Source organism: Vicugna pacos, chromosome 5 (assembly GCF_048564905.1).
Source record: "Vicugna pacos chromosome 5, VicPac4, whole genome shotgun sequence".
NCBI lineage: Eukaryota > Metazoa > Chordata > Mammalia > Artiodactyla > Camelidae > Vicugna > Vicugna pacos.
The window spans coordinates 85,155,365-85,175,631 of record NC_132991.1 but is presented as its reverse complement, the minus strand read 5'-3'; the positions used below and the strand labels follow the sequence as shown (position 1 = coordinate 85,175,631).

At 41.5% G+C, this 20,267-nt stretch overlaps 1 protein-coding gene across 1 annotated transcript in view; it reads right to left on the bottom strand.

The window, feature by feature from the left end:
* NYAP2 (neuronal tyrosine-phosphorylated phosphoinositide-3-kinase adaptor 2) overlaps nt 1-20,267 on the bottom strand; it is a 233,418-nt gene that overhangs the window by 118,341 nt on the left and 94,810 nt on the right. The window contains exon 2 of the mRNA XM_031677940.2: nt 19,854-20,155. Coding sequence (XP_031533800.2) covers nt 19,854-20,155 — 302 coding nt within the window. The remainder of the gene's footprint in view (nt 1-19,853; nt 20,156-20,267) is intronic.

Genomic DNA, 20,267 nt, shown 5'->3' with positions numbered 1-20,267 from the left:
AGGAGAGTCTACGAAGGAAAAAAGGATGGATATTACACACAGTGTCACTTTTCTGCTGTCTACATACTTCCTCCCAGAGTTGGACATTTGTAAATGACCTTGCCAATCTGTCTTCTCCCAGTGTGCACTGGAGAGCTGCTGAAGAATATCACACAAAATCATAATAAGAGAAGGTCAATGTTATTTTCTATTATGTTCATGAATACAGCTCATCCAGGCTCTCAGCACTGCTCCCAAAATATGTCTTTCCAGTTCCCATAATGACAATCAGATTTTTTGTATCTCTCTCCCAACCAACTCTTAAGAGGTAGCATTGCTTTCAGAATATAGAAGCCACCTGTGATAGTTACTTGAGTGGCCCCCAATGAACTTGATCTTCTATCATGCATGACCTTGTATAGCCTCTCCGACGCTGACTCTCATTTTGACCAATGATTGGCCAATGCGGATATTAACAAGTATGATGCAAGCAGATAAATACTTGAATGTCAGCTATGTTCTCTTGGAAATAACTGCTCTTGGGAGCCAGCTGCCAAGCTATAATGATAGACCACTGAATTGTAAGAACCCACATGAAGCAAGACCCTGGAGAGTGAAAGACCGTCTTCTTGCCAAGCTCCCAGCTGAAGACAGCACCATGAGCGGCCTCAGCTACACTACGTGGAGCAGAGCTACCCCGCTGAGTCCAGTCCAACCCCAGAATGAGAAACAAGAAATCACTGTCAAGCCGCAAAGTTACGGGGTGGTTTGCTGCACAGCCATACATAACTGGAACACCACTAGGGAGAAATTTCCTTAGTCTCAGGACCAAATTAAGACACAAACCAGAATTTATGTTCATTTCATAATTTTCTATTCTTTGAGTACAGAAGAAACAGCCCTAATCCCATCCAAGATCTCTGTCTGGTGGGGGACCTCCCCCCTCAGCATCATCAGTCTTCCCCTCTCTTCTGGATCCTGTTCACCGCCTTTCCTCTCATAATCATGCAAGTATGTGCATACATATCTTACCCCAGTCCCTCGTTTTCTTCCAGCTACCACCCCATTTCTCTGCTTCTTCTCATAGCCTACCTTCTCAAAAAATTACATTTACCCTCTCTCCACTTCCTCATAGTCCATTTTCTCTTCAATCTCCTTTCAATTTGGTGTCTGCCTCCACCAGTCCCCACATCATTTTTGTCCTGATCACCAGTGACCTCTATATTGCCAGCTCTAACAGGCACACTTCTGCCCTCAACCTAGCTAAGCTCTCAATGGCTTATTGCCATTTATCACTGTATCTTTATACCTTATCTCCCCTTGGCTTTTAAAGTACCTCCTGTTTGACTCTTACTTGCTGGCTACTTTTCCCATCTCCTTTCTTGACTTCTCTCACACTTAACTGAATCTCAGTTACACATGGATTATTTCTAGACCCTCTGATCTTTTTCTGCTCTCTCTCCCAAGGTGATTCTGTCTAATCTAGTAGCTAAATGTCACCTTCATTCTAAGGACCACCAAAACTATACCTCTACCCCAATTCTCTAGAGAATGATTTCCGACTGTTTACTTTTTTATCACCGCTTAAATAGTTGACAAACATCTCAAGCATGTAAACCTGAAACTCAGTCCTTTTCTCATCTTCCCCAGCATGACAATACCTCCATCATATATTCACTTGCTCAATTTAGAATCATAGGGATCATGCCTGACTCTCTTACTTATTCTTTCAATCAATATTTTTAATTGAGCAGGTACTAGCTCCAAACATAGATTAATACAATTCTTGCCTACAGGGGTTCACTGCTTAGAGTCGGAAACAGACACGAAGGGATAATTACAACAAAACTGGGGAACTGTGATAGTAGAGGCTAGATAAAACATGTCTGTAAGCAAACCGATAGGGCTCCAGTACTGTTCTAGGAAGTGGAGAAAACTATTTCAGATGTCCAGGTTCTGAGAAATTACGCTCTCCTTACAGGAACCATTCAGTATCGCATTTGGGTTATTACTTGAAGGGAACCAAACAAGTCAGCTCACAACGAATTATCCCTCAGGACAGAGTTCTTAGGTTTGAAATAAACGTTCTCGGAAGCATTTCCTAAGGTAGAGACTTTTGTCATGCTGTGAATTCTCATTGTACCACTCGATTTGGATTATTCCTGCCCCAATCAGATGTCTTTAAGTTATTTTTTCCCCTCAGTATTTTTACAGAATATCGTTAGAAAGCCCACTTCATTTCTTTCTCTCTGCATTTTTGTTTTGTTCCAACCTAGCATAATTTTAGAGTTGCAGGAAATTTGACAACCCTTGTAAACCTCCTACTCTCCGGAGACATATGAGCATTACATAATTGAATAGTGAGGTACACTGCTTAATACACAGGCATTTTTATTTTCAGTGTTTGCATTTGGTGACAACTTGAGTGTTCATAAAACTATATGCAAACTTCATATATCATAGGATCCTATATCATAGGATCATATTTCACTCAGGAAGTCCTAGTCCTTGTAAACAATTTCGTCTTCTAGTGTGATAGTCTCTGGAAGTGTGAGAGTTAATGGAAAATAATTGTGCTTGATATGAAAAAATATTAAAGTTATTAACAAAGTGTGGCTCTTATTGTACCTGCAGGGGTGGAAAATGTCACAGTTAATATTGAATATCGTAAAGAATTACTCCCCAGTTCAATAAATACTCCAGTGGAGTAAATAATTACTGGTCACAGACCTGAGTTGGCATGGAAGAGTGGAAATGAGTGTGTGAGAATTATCTCAACTATTTTTAGATAATATATCTCGAATTAGTGGATTTAATATTAATCTTCACAACTTTATTTCCAAAACAAGGTCAACTTCAGTACGTATTTATTAAACATAGCATGCTTCAGGAAACTTAGTAGGGCTATAAAAAAGAGTAAGACCTTTAAGAATACACAGTTCAAAGAGGAAGACAGTCTTGCAGAAAAAAAACAGCAATGCGTAGTGTGGCAACACACTGTGGAAGGGAGCACTTTAAAACAGGGTGCTTATGTTTTATAGATATGTTCATTAGTGTCTTTTCTTTTTTTTAGATTCCCCATATGAGTAATATCATATGGTATTTTTCTCTCTCTTTCTGGCTGACTTCACTTAGAATGATGATCTCCAGATCCACACATGTTGCTGCAAATGGCATGATTTTATTTATTATTTTTTATGGCTGAGTAGTATGTACACCAGAAATTGACACCTTATAACTGACTATACTTCAATTTTAAAAAAAGGTGCTTACTTTCTGGGAAAACACAGTCCTGGGAGGACCTGGGTAAGTCGTCCCTCCAAGAGGTTTGAGGCAGGAGTATGAAGAACATGAGGAATTTTCCCAGGGCCCTCGCAAAGTAAGCTGGCTTTTCAATACAGACAAAGCTAGGAGCAATGGCCCGGGGCCCGGAGCGGGTGTGTTTGGACGGCCAGAGGGAACACTGAGCTCCAGGTTGTGGGCCCAGCCTGGGCTGAGTGGGAAAAGCGAGGCTGGTGCAGCCTGAGAGGGCTTGCAGGCAGCTCTCAAAGTGGGCCCTTGGAACGTTATCTTACAGGTTCTAAACCAGAATTTGTGTTTTGGAAACATGAACGTTAAACACAACCTTTTGCGTGTATTTACTTGATGAACTCGCTGCGGCTGCTCTGTTTATAATTTAAGCATCTATAGATCTTTTATGGAAACTCGTTCTTGGCTCACAACATTTCAGATTGCAAGGGAAAAATGTAAATGCAATCAGCAGCCCACATTTAATGAGTTTTCATCTATATGGGGTGCTAGCATCCTTTTCGCAAGGAAAAGTTTTCACAGATAGGACAAGGGTACCCTAAATATATCCAGATATCTATATCTACCTCGATATATCTATGTCCGTAACTACATCTATAGCCCTGGTAAGGAAGGAATGGAGGTAGGGTTTTGAGTAACTCTTCCAACCAGAAAGGTAATATTTTTCTCTTTCTCACCAGTTCCACTTCCACCTTGGTCTAAGCAACCCTGGTCTAAGCAATCCTCCTCTCTCATCTGATTCACTACAGTGGCCTCCTGGGTCTTCCTGATTCTGCGTCCGAGCCCTCGGGGCCCATCCTCACCACAGTCACCACAAAGACTCCTCTCAGACGTACACTGCCGCTCTTCTGCTCCACCACCTGCAAGGGCTCCCTCGTACGCAAAGCCCTGGATGGCCTCCAAGGAAGGCTCTGCAGGGTCTCACACTTTTTCCTCTCTAACCTCATTGCTGGTCTTCCCTTTTTACCCACGACACTCTCCCCACCCACACTGCCCTCCTTCCTCTGCACCCCTTGCCTTTGGGTCTTTGCAGCAACTGTTTTCTCCCTTTGGGAAACTCTATCTCGAGCTACCCACCTAAGTCGCATCCTTATCGCCCTACTGGCCATGCAAGTTCTCTTTTCCTGCTTCTGACAAGGGATCGCGGTCCTTTGGATAATTTCTTCTGGGCCATCTAGCACAACGTTAAGCTTTGTCAGTAGAGGGCGCAGGAGAGACATTACAGCAGAAAAGGGTTTTACCTCCTGGCTCCAGGGCCAGCTCTTGCCTTTCAGGTAGCTTTCCCATAGCTCGCTCCTGCGCTGCAGAGCATGCAGTTTCACTAGCACTTGGCCCCTAAAACATCCCAAAACCATCGGCTGCCTGCAACAACTGCAGCCCCCAGCAGTGGAGTACCTCTGATGAGAAACTCCGGTGAACACCTTTCCCCAGTGCCTTAGAGGGTGATTTTTCAGCAAATTCCAGAGGGAAAATTTTGGTCAAGAAGAACGCCATTCCACCACCGCGATGTCTCTGCCATCCAATAATCCACCACTATGACTCCCAACGAGGCACGGACCTCAGTCCTGGCTGGGGGGGCTCGATCTCAGCCCTAGGACCGTTGACCACTCTTCACTCTCATCCTGTATTCTTTGCCATTTTCTTTACTTCTTTCTAGCTCATCCCCTGTTACTCTAATCCTCAGTTATAGGTAACAATTCTTTACAGTAAATATTCCACGTTCACATGACTGTGTGGTTTTTCTCTCCTCATTGGCACTAGATTGATCCAATATCTTAGCTCGAATATCAGGACGAAGTCTTTTCTATCCTCTCTTCTTAAATGTGCCCCAGCCTTTCGGATCTCTTTGCCTTGCTCTAGTTTATTCTTCCTTCCATAGCACACATAACATCCCAACATACTAGCCAATTTATGGATTTATCACGTCTACTGTTTATCAACTGCTTCCACCTGCTAGAATATAAATCCCTCAAAGGTCATGCATCTTTTTTCCAAAATTCACTCATGGATGTATCTCAAACTCCTAGAATAGTGTGCAGCACATAGGTAGGTACTCAAATAAATATTCATCGAGGGAATAATCCCATAGAGCACAAGCAGCTGCCTCTTTGAATATACTGGCCCATGTTGGAGAAATTTAACTTATTTTTAGTGGCTACAGTCAGCATATTTCCATATCCTTTGGAGACTAAGAAAGCTGTGAATCCTTCTATTACAAATTACAGAAGTTGTTTATCACTCTATGCGTAGCCCTTAAGACACAGGTTTTGCTCTATCACCGTATTAAGACTGGGTTTCAACACTCTCAAATTCATTCTGTGTTTGCACCAAATCAACAACTTCTTACTCAGTTATTTTTTTAATGTGGCAATTAATTTTATATTTAATCCAGGATTCACCATCAAGCTGGTGAGCATATGTTGCAAAAACAAAGGTTCCTACAGACAATGAAATCCAAATTTTAGTTAGGAATACAAGAGAGCACCCCAGCTAAGGAAGGGATGGGCATGGCTCTGGCTTCATGATCTGATGGCACAGAGATAGAACATACATTTCCTCTTTTTCCCCCAAGCTTATATCTCACGTAAACAATCATGGCCAGCTTATCCAGACACAGTTAGAAGAAAGGAAATTGAATGGAAACATATAAAAACAGGCAAGGGACATAATTTTCGTGTCTTCTTGTTTCTACTTAACACGTGGGTGCAAGGTCTGTGCATTCTGTGGGAGTATCTCAGGTTGAACTGCATCTCTGGGTACTCTCGGCTGTCTCTTAAAGGTAACGCAGCCCTTCACATCTCAGAGAGATGGAAGATTCTATAAGATAAAATAAACATCTGACCTCCCCCAAATAAAGATTCTATATGGACTGTGGGTCCCCAATTATCTGAAAGCACAAGGATGTAACTGTTTGCTTTGTCACATTTTCTGGAGGAAGAACATTCTCATTCACCTGCAAATGCACTTTTCATTTTGAGCATTTTTATAAGGGACATTTCTAAAATATCTTGCATCCTCATTTTCAGCACTTCACGGTATGTCCTCTGAGAAGCCATCCCTGACTCCTAGCTGGGGTAGGCGCCCTTGATCTATGCTCACACAACAGGCCCTGCATGTCCCCCACCAGGGAACTGGTCCCACGTCACTGTGGCTGCCTGTTTAATCATCGGTGGCCCTCCCTGGGTCGTAATGTCTTTTAGGGGAGATAACGTACCTTTCCTGTTTCTCCATTACCTAGCACAGTGCCCGGCACGTAGCACATAATAAATATTTGTTGACTAGTGACATTCTCAGGGCCATCATACCAACACTGAAAATACCAGGAGGCAAATTATCATCAAGGCCTTTTAAGAGAGCGGTGCTCTTTGACTGATGCTAAGTATATAAACTCTTAACGTTTGGTTTCTCTACCCTTAGCATCAGTAAAGCAATCCTTGCTCTCCCTTTTCCCATGCTTATCCATTGCTTCCAGCAACAAATTTATAAGTTTTTTTTTTTTAAAGCTGCAATTGATATTCTGTAAAATCCATGAGGTTTAGTACGCGAAGGAGTTTGGCTTCCCTAAACTGAACTCTTTTTTAATTCCTCTTAATTTTCAGCTGTTCTCATTAGATGGAGTTGTCAAGAAGCAGAGATTTCCAAAGGGCAATGTGTTCCCATGTTCTGCTTCAAACAATCAACTTACTTGAATACGTATTAATAGCAAAAAAAAAAAATTTAAAGAGTTTGTCTTCAATCACTGCCCTCCCACTTAACAAGCAAAAGCACAGAAAGCAACACATATTATAGACACTCTCAGTACAGGCGTAGGGCCATAAAATCGAAGCATTCATTCTACAGTAAGTATGCGCTTCATTGAGGTCAATTAAAGGCAAGATTTATGCACACAGGCAGTCACTCTGCCTTAAAAAATGGCTTGACACACTCTTCTGGAAGGCAGAATGAAGAACCTCTCAGAAGCTGGATGCCTACAGAATAGAAAAACAGAATTAACCTAGAAGAACATACCAGACCTCTAAGACTATGACATAAATAGCTAAGGGGAACCCTAAAATCTGTAAGAATAGGAAAGCTTAAAACTGACTTCCAGAAGACATTCTAGGGAAAGTAGTCTCTCTGTTGCATCTCAATTGAGAAATTGTGGGGTTTTTTAAAACCTTATCTAAAGGGGACAAGCAGACTGTTCTTTGACTTAAAACATGAAGATAAACTAAAAGGGACACGGTGCCAATAACACATTACAGCCTTGTCAAGAGTATTCTTTGCCACGACCCGTAATTAATTTGTGGACGTACCAAGATTCAGAAATGTTAAAAAAAAATGGAGGAAGTATATTATAAGGTTTTACAAACCTAAGAGCAAGCAGGACAATCTCATCCTTTAAATCATTCAGAGTGGTTACTGCATCGTAAACAAAGCTGGGGCTGGAGTGATGGATGGACGGCCGACACACTTGCTCCCTGAGGGTCATCAATCACCACGCTTTTCCTCTAAGCTCTCCAAATGCCTGAACTTCTTTCTACACTGAAGATGCTTGAAAGTGCATTAACTCTTCATAGCAATTAGTCTCCTGGAAGACTCATTTAAGAAAGAGCACGTTATTCAAAATATGCGTCTTCAACATTAAGCCCTACTCTGTGGAAGGCATGGTGCAAAGACCAAGAGAAGAGGTCTGCGTGTTTAAGGAGTGCTGAGGCCCATAAGGATACAACAGTAGGTAAATGTTTAGAATACCATGTAACCAATAGTATAGAACTGGAGTTGTACACAAAGTACACACACACAAAAAATGTGCTTCCAAACGTAATCACAGAGAAAGTAGTGAGTGCACTGCGATCTTGATATCTGAGTGGAAATTTGCCATAGAGACTAAATTGGAGAAGACATTCCAGAAAGAGGGGATTTCACATTCAAGGCCACAGAGGCAGGAGCAAGCTTGGCTTGTTCAGAGACAGTGATACAGTTTGGGAATGCTGTGAGAGGCATGAACGGTGGGAGACGTGGCTCTGCGGGCTGGCAGGGGTCAGATGACGGTTATGTTCAAGTGTTGTGCTTTGATCAGATGGATGAAGAACAGGACACAGTCCCATGAAATCATGAGCTGAATAGTGACATGGTTGGACATGCCTAGGAGAAAAGCCTCCCTGAAAGTCATAAAAAGGCAACTCATGGGGCCAGTGAGACGCCCGAGCAGTTGTCCTCATGAGAAATGACGCTGGTCTGAGAAAGCAGCGTAAGAGTGCACATGATGGAGAGGGTCAGACAGGAGAGGCTGAGAAGCAGAACTGCTGCACCTGATAACGGATGAGACGCCAGGAGTGAGGTAAGGAGAGCAAACCGATAAGGCCCTCACATTTCTAAACTGAGTATCAAGATAGGAAACCCTCAGGAAACTGCTGGGTCAATGGGCACATGATGAGCTTGAAGATTCTGTGACATCTACAGATAGATGTTGGTCCAGAGATGCAGTCAGACATTCGGAGAGTGTGTAGAATTCATCACTTGCTTATTCAACAAATATTAAAGTGGAAGATGAGAGTGAAGGACAGAGTCTGGAGACGTCATCATTTGGGAATCTGGAAGAACAAGAGCCACCACCCTCACCGTGCATGAAAAACACAGGAAGAGAGGCTTTAGGAAACACAGGAATGATCAGTGGTCTAAAATGCTGAAGAGAAATAGCAAAGGACAGGCGTAGAAGAGAGCCAGTGGGACCCAATGGGAGCCAAGATTGGGTTCAGTGGCTCAGTGAAGGTGGAGTCTGCAGTAAAGTGTGGATCTGGAGCGAATGAGAGTTGAGACCAGGGAGCAGGGGCATGTAGAAAGCCTTGTACAACCAGGTAAACAGAGAAGGAGGGGTGCAGGCTTGTGTCTTGAGGAGACCCCTGGGACAAATTAGAAATAGGTGAGATTAGTGTCAAAGTTAGATTCCTCTGAAATGAGCTAATCCCATTTCCCACATGCCTTGGGAGTTCACCCACTGGAAAGATTCCTGCCTGTTACTGATAAATCTGCGAGATGCAGAGCATGGGTATAGAGGAAATCACACACTTTCTTAAAATTAAAAATGACATTTTAACTGTTTGGTGAAAAATCAAATGCTTTATGTAATCAAATGGCAGAAAATGCTTTTTCTTAAATCAGAAATACTCTCAGAAAGACACCGACTTGGGTTAGAACGACTGGGAAGGGGCTGGGTTAACTCTCAGAGAGCATGCTTCTGTAGGTGCAGGAAGGCTCTGAACTGCCTTTTATGGATGACGTTCTCTGTTATCTTCAGGGTGTAGGGGCCAGACTAAAGTCGAGAGAAGAGAAGAGGTGATGGTTCTGCAGAGAAGAGAGCTAAAAGAGATAGAGATCATTTAAGGAAGGCAGGCTATCAACACTTTTCCCTCATTGTCCTTGCAAAATCTTAGTAATTTAAGAATTTATTACATTACTTCCTAATGCTTCCATATAAATGCGAAGAAGAGATAAATCTCTATCCAGATTTGAGGCCAGACAAAAAGAGAGACCACGGGGACTTGCAATGAGGGTTCCCTTCAGTACTTTCTTCTTCACTGGAGGGCATACGCTTTCTGAGGTCTATTGACACCTAATTGGAAATTGATGTGAGACAGGAAGGGGGCGGGGCACAGCCATTCAAGGAATGCTGCAGCAATTAACATCAAAATGGTGGAAGAGTCAACCCCCAGCTGGCCTTGAGGCTCAAGATGGTGGCAGATTTAACTTCTAGCAGATCTTGAGCTTCATTATACACCCATTGTAATTAATTAACATAGTAAATAACATGCCCACAAGCACCATGGCAGTCCCAAAGCTAGCCACAAAAGGTCAAAGAGTGGGAAATGGCCAACTTCCTGGGAATCCCAGCCCCTTCCCCAAGCTAGTTAGACTGGTCCTTCCACTTATTAGCATATGAAGCCACTGAGCCCATAAAAACTGGCAACACAGTGCTCTGTGGCCACAGCCTCCCCTCTCTCCCTCTTCGGAGACCCCACACTCTGTCTATGGAGTGTGTATGTACTTTTAATCTGAGCATCCAACCCCCATGGATGGCCTTTCTCTTGCCTTTCGATGTATCTCTCTAAAAAATCTACCTCTTCTCAACTGTGGCTCACTCTTGAATTCTTTCCTGCCCAAAGCCAAGGACCCACACTTGGTGGCACACACCCCAGGGGTTCAACCAAAGCCTGGGACACGGCCCTCCTCATACCCCACATCCGTTTTTCCTGCACCAGATGTAGGTGTTGCAATTCAGAAGTCACATAATTTGGGAATGTGTAGTCCCATCTTTACTTGTTATAAAAATGCTACCCAACAGGTAGACAAAAGAGGAAGGGTACTTGGTATAAATTACCACTGCTATCCCTACAATGCTGGAATTCTGGAGAAACCAACAAAGCTCTGAAAAGTATCTTTGCCATATCAAAGATGCTGTGTATTATCTAGCCCACATCCATCTGGTGTTTTCAGGGACAGTGACTGCTGGGTTAAGTTAACCCACTGAGTCAACAGAAGAGCTCATCAGCTAGGAAAATCAGCAATGAGGATCAAGTAGACATTTATGCACACTATGATTTTTTATATTTGTACCACTTTGGTGTCAATAATTTACTTGGATCTTTATGCAGCAGAATGCCTTTGCCCTGGGAGCTGCTGGACTGAGAAGTGTATTTTCTCATGTCTTCCATATAAAGCTGAGGCCAAAAGAAATGAGATTTTTCTTATTTTCAACTCAAAAATAATAAACCAGGCATTTGACAGCAGGAATGACTTCCTTTATATAGAAAAAAGGAAAGACAAATTAAAAAATGAGAAAAGGAGTTATATTTTGCCCTATTTATTTACCAATTATTTATATGTCTTGTGATATTTATATTATTCTACTGATTTATAGTTTACTTCCTACATTGCTAATTAACTTTCCACAAGTTGACTTCTTAAGTATCTAATCCGATAGCTAGATAGTTTTGGGGAAAGCAATATATGCTGAGTAGGCAGAATTCTAGGCTGGTGCACAAGACTCCTACACCCTGTATAATTCCCTCTGCTCGAGTGTGAGCAGGACTGTGAAGATGATGGTATCTCATTCCCGTGAGGGAGTTACAGTATATGGGGAAAAGGTGAAAGGGTTTTCCAATTGTAATTAAGGTTCCTAATCAGTTGATTCTGCTTTCATCCAAAGGGAGATTATCTCTTTAAACAAAGACCTAAGCCTTCCCTGAAGGGAGGGAATCAAAGGGAGGGACACTCTCGCCTTCTGTCTTTAATGAACTAAGCAACCATGTGTTCTACAACCACAAGGAAATGAATTCTGAGGACACCTACATGAGCATGAAAGGACCTTGAGCCTCAGACAAGGACCCTCCTGGAATGTGGCCTTGGGAGACCCTGAGAAGACTCCTGACTCACGGAGATCGTGAAATAATCAACATGTATTGTTTCAGCCACTAAATTGGTGTCAGCTTGTTGCACAGCAATGGGACACCTTCAAAATCAGTGCCCTGATCACAACAGACACCTTGGGCTTACTGGTCTCTCCTGGAAGACTCCATCTGTGCCAATAACAAGGATGCAAATCCTCTTATGAATCTAAGATATCGAAACAAATGAGGCTAAATCCAGATTGTTACTCAAAGGGGGTTGGGTGAGCCATAAAAAGGCAGGGTAGTTCTTTGGACTAGAATCAATAACCATGGCAAGGACGGAGAGAAAGATGATTTGACTCACAAACGGTTTCATTCATGGGCCTCAGGGCATGTTCAGGAAAAGATCACACACTGTTTACGTACAATTCTACCCCTGCCTGAGCAGCCTGGTTTGACAGATGGCTTTTACACCAGGAAGCCTAGCAGTTTCTGATTCTGTCAACCTGGAAAGAGAAATCCAGGAATGTGGGCCTTCGATGACAATTCCCCACGTCTCATCCCATAAAACAAACAAGAATACACACTAGACTGCCGCCTGAGGCCAAAACGATGCCAATTTTGAGAGCTTGTTTTCCGCGTTCCTTGAGTTGTGAGTCTGGGGCTAAGTGGGGCTTTGAACACTTCTAGAAAGCACACTGTGAAGCACAAGAGCCACTTGTTATGTGAAAAAACAAGGCACAAAGCAGGCAAGTTGCAGTAATTTAAATGAGTCATTCAGAACACCACTGAAAAGCCATTGCTGAGTCCTTTGAAAGGAAAAAACCGTTGGTAAGAAAAGAAGGGCCCTCTTAGGAAAAGATCCAAACAAATTCTGAAAGAGCTAAGCAGACATTCAAGAGGACTAAAATGTCAGCTTCTTCCAAACCTCCTTCATTTTGTTTACTTTCTAGGTCTGGCCCAGGAAGTCTGGAAAGCCACTGGCACTGTCTTAGCCTCTGAGAACACAGCCCAGGGCCGAGAGGAAGCACAGCCAGGTTTCTGAGCATCTGTTAGTCTCCAGGCTCTAAGCTATGTGCATGGCTCATGGATTTTACCTCAACTTGATAAGATGCCCAACAACTTGATAAGATGGATTACTTTTCCATGGCTATAGAACAAGGTATCACAAACGGAGCAGCAGAAAAATCAATACCTTTCTATCAGTTCTATAGATCAGAAGTCTGGGCGTGGCCAGGACCCAGATGGTCGTGTTCTCTGCTCAGGGTCCCCCGGGCTGAAAACAAGGTGGCAGCCAGGCTAGGTCCTTGTCTGGAGGTTTTGGAAGAAAACCCACTTCCAAGCTCATTCATGTTAGCAGAATTCAGTTCCTTATAGGATTGAAGTCCTGTTTCCTTGCTGGTTTTTGCCAGAAACTACTCTCAACTGTTAGAGACCACCCACATTCCTAGCCACATGGGTTCCTCCATCTTCAGGTCACCAATGGTGTGTCAGTTTCAGGAAATATACATGGTGAGTATAGCAGGGAGTGTGGAAATCTGGATAAAAGTCTTGAATACGATTCCACCTGCCACTTTAGAATAGCAATATTGCTATTCCCATTTTACAGATGAGGAAAACGAGGCCGTGAGAGAGAATGTGTTAAATGTTGTCAGCACTGATATGAAACCAACGTCTGTTCGTCTCTAAAATCCATGTTTTTTTAATATGTCATGCTGAGTCATTAAAGGAACAGTCTTAACATTTTTTTATGAGTATGCTGTGTGCCAGAAATCTAGGCTAGTCACTGAAATAGCAAAATGAAGTTTCTGGCTGGCCCTGACTGGTGCTGATTCAGGATCCCAAACTCAAATTCTGACCTGGGAAACCTGTGAATTCCCCACGATAAATAAAATAGTGTCACTTGTAGCCACATAGATGGACCTGAAGATTGTCATTCTGAGTGAAGTAAGCCAGAAAGAGAAAGAAAAATACCATATGATATCACTCATATGTAGAATTAAAAAAAAAGGAAAAAGAAGACACTAATGAACTCATCTACAAAGCAGAAACAGACTCACAGACATAGTAAACAAACTTATTGGGGGAAAGGGGGTGGGAAGGGATAAATTCGGAGTTCAAGATTTCCAAATATTAACTACTAGATATAAAATAGATTAAAAAATTTTTTCTTCTGTATATAGGGAACTCTATTCAATGCCTTGTAGTAACCTATAATGAAAAAGAATATGAAAACGAGTATTTGTACGTGTATGTATGACTGAAGTATTATACTGTACACCAGAAATTGACATGTAACTGACTATACTTCAATTAAAAAAAAAAGCACACTTAACTTGTTTCTCCTCCTCTCTCCTCAAATGCCCAAGGTTGCTTTAGAAGCTTTACCTTGGCACAAAACCAGATTCGGACACTTTTAACTTAATAGCACGGAACAATGAAAGAGCAGCAAAAATTCTTTGAGGGAAAAACACATTCTTAAAATACCTTTAACTGTTTCTTCCAGAGCTAAACAACTAATCACATGGAAGATGCTCACATGGTTGTCATGCCAGATTTTCTGGTTTCTGGAAAAGATTCCTGTAAATTAGTGCTTGCTTCGTGACATGGATAGAGGGAAACAAGCTGAGCCAGAGAATTGGAAATAAAATTGGGCATGGGTAACGTGAGGGAAAGGATCACTGTTCACCAGCGAATCCTCAGCACAGCAAGGTAGGTGCTCAAAGTATCTGCAGAATAAATGGTGGCACGATAAACAGCATTGCTGTAGGCTGTAACCTACTTTGTTTGGTAAACTTGAACAAAAGGCATTTGTGTTTGGTTTGGTTTTGGAGGTGGTGACCCTCTGATGAACTTGGCTTTACTTTGGTTCTGGCACAGCCACATGGTTCAAGTTTTAAGGACAGTTCGTGATTCCACCTGTTCCCGCAGTATCCCAATTTTTGACTCAGATCTGACTCTACCAAACATCTCGAGACGATAAAATCAGAAACCAGAAAAACCATCCCAACACAAGCACATTTCTTCACTGCTTTGTAAGTAGACAACCTTGAAGTAATATCATACATTGAGTTGGAAATGACTTGTAAAAAAGAGTTTAAAACAAATAGAAATCAATCAATCAATCAAATAAAATAAATGGAACTTCATTTTGGCAGCTGGGCAAAATAGGTGAAGGGGGTCAAAAGGTATAAACTTCCAGTTATAAAATAAAAAAGTCCTGGGAGTGAGATGTACAACATGGTGAATGCAGCTAATAATACTGTCTGGCATATTTGAAAGTTGCTAAGAGGCTACATCTTTAAAGCTCTCATCACAAGAAAAAAAATGTGTAACCATGGATGGTGACAGAAGTTCACTAGACTTATTTTGATCATTTCACAATACACACCAATACTGGGTCACCATTTTGTACAGCTAAAACTGGTATGGTGTTATATCTCAATTACACCTCAAAAATACTTAGTTATGTTTTTAAAGGAGTGTAAAGTGTACAATTACTTGAAGTTTAGTAAAAATATGTTTTCCTCATTATACTAAATATATTAATATCATAATATTATTAAAAGGTTATTATACTTGGAGGATATTTCTCTGTTTATTTGGGTCATTGTATAAAATTATTAAGCCTACCATATAGAATGTGAATCTGTATGGCTTTTATTTTTCTCTTCTATTTATGTTGAATATCAATGCTACACTAACCCCAAAGTTCATGTTATTCAGGCCTCTTCATAGGTGGTAAGTACACATTTAAAATTGTATTAACTTATACTTTTATAGCAATTTCTTTTTACCGTGCACCGTTGTGGGCATCAGCCCTCTGGCTTGTTGCAAGGCTGTGAGGGAGACAGGGTGTGATCAGTTTTCAGTGATTTGTAATCCTTTTAAAGTTAAAGAAACAGTCCCATTAGATCACTTGCCCAAAGTCAACATTTGCCCGCAGAGTCTAAGAATAGCCTCTTTTGCCCGCACCACAGAGCATCTCTAGGAATGATGCTACTGAGAAATGGGATGTGCCTTTACCTGAGCAATGGGAATGGAGGATGTGAGTTAGTACGGTCCCTGCTTTTTCTGCATCCTACATGAGACACACGCAGCTTGTCAGCCTCTCATCCTTTTAGTTAACTCCCTTATTTCATCTAATCTTTCCTCAAACTAAGCAGGTATCACAATGGAACAATAGAAAGGGGAAATTAAAATATTTTTGCATATTTATTACCAGTTTACCTTCTCCAGTGTATAAATTTTTAAAGGTGTTATTATGAAAGATCTTAAAATAAAATAGTAAATGTGTATTTTTAATACGACAGAATTACGATTTTTAAAAACGGAATTATACTTTCTTAGTATGTGATTTTTTGTATGTGTGTGTTCATCATTAAACTGTATATATATTTTTCCTACTCTGAAAAGCTGTCTTGCTGCAAGTCCAGTTCTGTTTTACTTTTATCCACAGGGAAGTCATAATCCCCTTCTTAAATAGAAGCTGGTTACCATGGAAATCATTCTAATGCCAGTGAATCAATATTTTGATTTTGCTGACATTTAATGTAAAAAGAAAAGACAGACCAAGATTTATAAAAGTCATTTTTCATCTTTGTTATAATTTTGATAGCTAGAAAAATTGTAAAGAAAACATATGCTCTGTAATGAACTCCAGTTAACTCACAATTATAAAGGACTGAGAATTCATAAAAGAACAATCTACATATTTATATAATTTTGGCTTTGAGTACACACATATGCATGCACGCCTTCGGACTCAAGATTTTTTTCATCTCTGAACTAAGCCCTGATTCTCTCCTGTTATTAAAGTCATAACTTGGTAGAAGAGATTTGCATGTATCCAGTTTTTCAATTGCTTTTTGATTAAGCGTTCTGAAGAGAAGGTGAAATTTGCATTGAGAATCACTCTTCCTTAGAAGTCGACCATCTCTGCACCAGATCTTAACAGTCCGTCTGGTCCACTGACCATCCACAAAGACGCACTACAGCTGAAGGCTCCTTGCCCCATCCTTAGAGCTCCTTTTGAGGACAGATGTTGAAACTGAACCGAGTGTTTAATAAATCTCACTGCCCGTAGTTTTCCAAATCTGAGATAAGACTTTCTGCTGCTGCTGTAATTTAGTCTCTGTCTCCTCTTCTGTCCTCAGAAGAAATAAAGATAACAGAGCTGCTGTCTTCTGTTTGATAACTAGTTGTTTAGAACCTTAGATCTTTAGATGGTGAGGGATCTGGAAGAATTCTGAGCTTCTCTACTTCAGGAATTGGTTATTTCAAGCATCTCAAAGGAATGGTAATCACTTATATTTTTAAGACAACCAAATCACCACTCAAATGTTTCTTCTGTGGAACAGTCATGATTTTCCACATGTGTCCACTTTGAATACCCCAGGTTCCCCTCCTTGGAGGGCGGGGCTATTCTGAGACATGTATATTGCACTGCATCCAGGAATGTTTCCAGCAACCTCACACACAGCTCCATAACACACTTCTTACTGGCTGCTGGTCTTGGCTGTTTCATTTTACACAATCCCCCCACCCCACACCCGCCACATGGTTATTTTATTCTTGAATCATTCTAGAGAATATTCAGACCCTCATCATTCTGAGACCACTGTTCTAAATCAGTAATCTGCTTTTGAAAACAATCTAATGTAATCAATTATGTAGTTTTCTGGCAGTAAAAATAGAAGAGGGGTTGCTTCTGGAAACAGGATTACAGAATATGAATTAAAATGAAAGGCACCATGTATCACTATCCGAGGAAACTTAGGAACAACATTTAAAATTTACAAAAGGCAGATCTCTAGAGCTCTTTAGCTTATTAACAGGTAAATAAAGCACCTAAATTGTTTCTAAAACGTCAGTGTGTTATAAGCTGAAAGACATACTGATGACCCTGAATCACGAGAATAAAGGATCAGATTTCTAATCCATTCCAAGGCAGCCGAGGAGCAGTAAAAAGAGTTACCCAAATAAACAGATGCACACACACACACACACACACACACGCATTCAAAGCAGTGCCATTCATTGTAGCAAAACAAACAGGGACCAACCTAAGTATTCACCAAAGAGATAATGATTAAATAAAGCACCACGATGTACATGCCCCTCCTTAAAAACGGTGTTCCCCACAACAAACTAAATGCTATGGAAAGCGTCACAAGAAAATAAGGGAAAATACAAAACACAAGATTCTATGCACTAGGACTTCAATTTTGAAAATATGCATACACACGTTATTCACATATGTAACTCACCTCACGTACACGCATATACTCATGATGTGTTTTCACATATATGTGAAGTAGGAAAACCTGAGCCTAAGTGGAGATTTTCCCGGGAGAATGCAAGGATTAACTCCATCTCCAGGAATTTATTTGTATTCTTCAATAGGCTATGAAGTTTTTGGTTTTTGACTATATAGGCACTTGGATACCGATTTGGGAGAAAGGAGAGATGACGGTATTGGAAGAGACGGGACATGCCTCGTGGGCAACCATCTCATGCACTAGGTTTGAGCTTCTGTGAAAGGCTGAGAGGAGAGGATGAGGGAGCTTTCGTGTGGGACCCAGGAGCCCAGGTGACAAAGCAACCTGCCCAGTTGAGGAAAGGACCTGCCTTCCACTCTCTGCTGCAAGCCACTGGGAACCTTGGAACGCTGTGGGCTCGGGGGAGCCAGTCGGAAAGAATGTTAGGGACAAACAGGGTAAGGAAGCACTATGGGACCTGGCAGAGCCACGCTCTCAAGCTGGCCACTGGCAGCACTGGACACCCTGAAGCATCTTCCACACCTGATGCACAAAACTCCGAACAGGTCTATATCAAAGCACACATGGGACTTCTCGCCGACCAAGAGACTCCTCGGAAAAAACTCAGGAAAGCTGAAACTTATTTATTCAAGCAAGGCTAAAGGGCTGGTGACTTCTGGGGTTAACCTGACCTAACTTATAATCATAGACCAGCAAGGAGGTTAAGATATACTTTATGCATGTATTTCATAACTGAGGAAAAATATAAGTAGAAATAGAAGATACCACTCAGCCATAAAAAAGAATAAAATAAAGCCATTGCAGCAACATGGATGGACCTGGAGTTTTTCCTACTAAGTGAAATAAGCCGTAAAGAGAAAGAAAAATACCATGTGATTCACTTACATGTGGAATCTAAACAAATGACATAAATGAACTTGTTTATAAAACTGAAATAGACTCATAGACATAGAAAATAAACTTATGGTCACGGGGCAGGGGGCATAGAGGGATAAACTGGGAGTTTGGGATTTGTAGATACACACGACTATATATAAAATAGATAAACAACAAGGTCCTACTGTATAACACAGGGAACTATATTCAATAACTTGTAATGGCCTATAATGAAAAAGAATATATATATATATATAGAATATATATATGGTATATACATATATATACATATATATGTATATATATGTGTATATATATATATATACAGCTATATACATATATATATATATATGGCTCTCCCTCTCTCTCTCTATATATAGATATATGTATATAGCTGAATCACTGTGCTGTACACCAGAAACTAACACAACATTGTAAACTGGCTATACTTCAATTAAAAAAAAGATAAAAGAAATTGAAGTAGAGATATGAATATATATATATATATATATATATATATATATATACACACATACATACATGAATGCATGTATGTATATACTACACACACATATCTGCATAAATCCATATTCACTGGAAGGAAGTATACCAAAATGTAAAACAAAAAATTTATTTCTAAATTTTCCTTCGTTATATTTTCCCACATTACAAGGTCCCCCTCATAATCACATGATATGTCTATAATTATACAAGTTAATAATAATAAAAGCAAGAAAATATAAATTTTAGATTTATTTCTAGGCAAACTAATTTCCTAACGATGCATAACTTTAAGGAGGGGGTCAGAAAACTCACATATCGCCTTTCCTTTCTAATGATACAAACGATACACGTTTTTTGGGTTGTCACTGGACAACACCCCAATGAATAGCCATCGCCCTGGATTCTTCTTTCCTAAGACTTCAGGGAGGGGGAGGCAGGGTTATGGGACCCGGGGGGGAGGCAGATGCGGGCTAGCACGCGGACCCGAGCGCGGGGTCTGAAACCTCCTTCCCGGCCGGGCGGAGGCGGGCTTTACCTTCGGTCCGCTCGGCGCCTTTCCCGCTCTTACTGGCCGCTGTGCTGTTGACCGTCTCCGACGACGTGCTCAGCTTGGTGCTGGGGTCCCGCTTGGGCTTGGGCGGTGGCTGTCTCCGGGAGCCACAGCTGCTGTCGTCGTCGGTGCCCCCGACCGAGTGCAGCGACTGCGACCTGACGGAGAAGCCGCCGGAGCAAGGATGCGCGAGCCTGTCCTGCGGGGCGGGCATCGTCATGAATCCCATGCGGAAGTGTTTGCCCACGTAACTGCCCTCGTGGCCTCGCCCCACGTCTCCACCGATGCTGTAAGAGAGAGACGAAATCCGGGCGGAGTGAGCCAGGCTGTGCCAGGTCCTGGGGACGAGCATGTTTGTAACAGTGGCTAGATCACAATTTAACCTTAGACTGGTGAGGA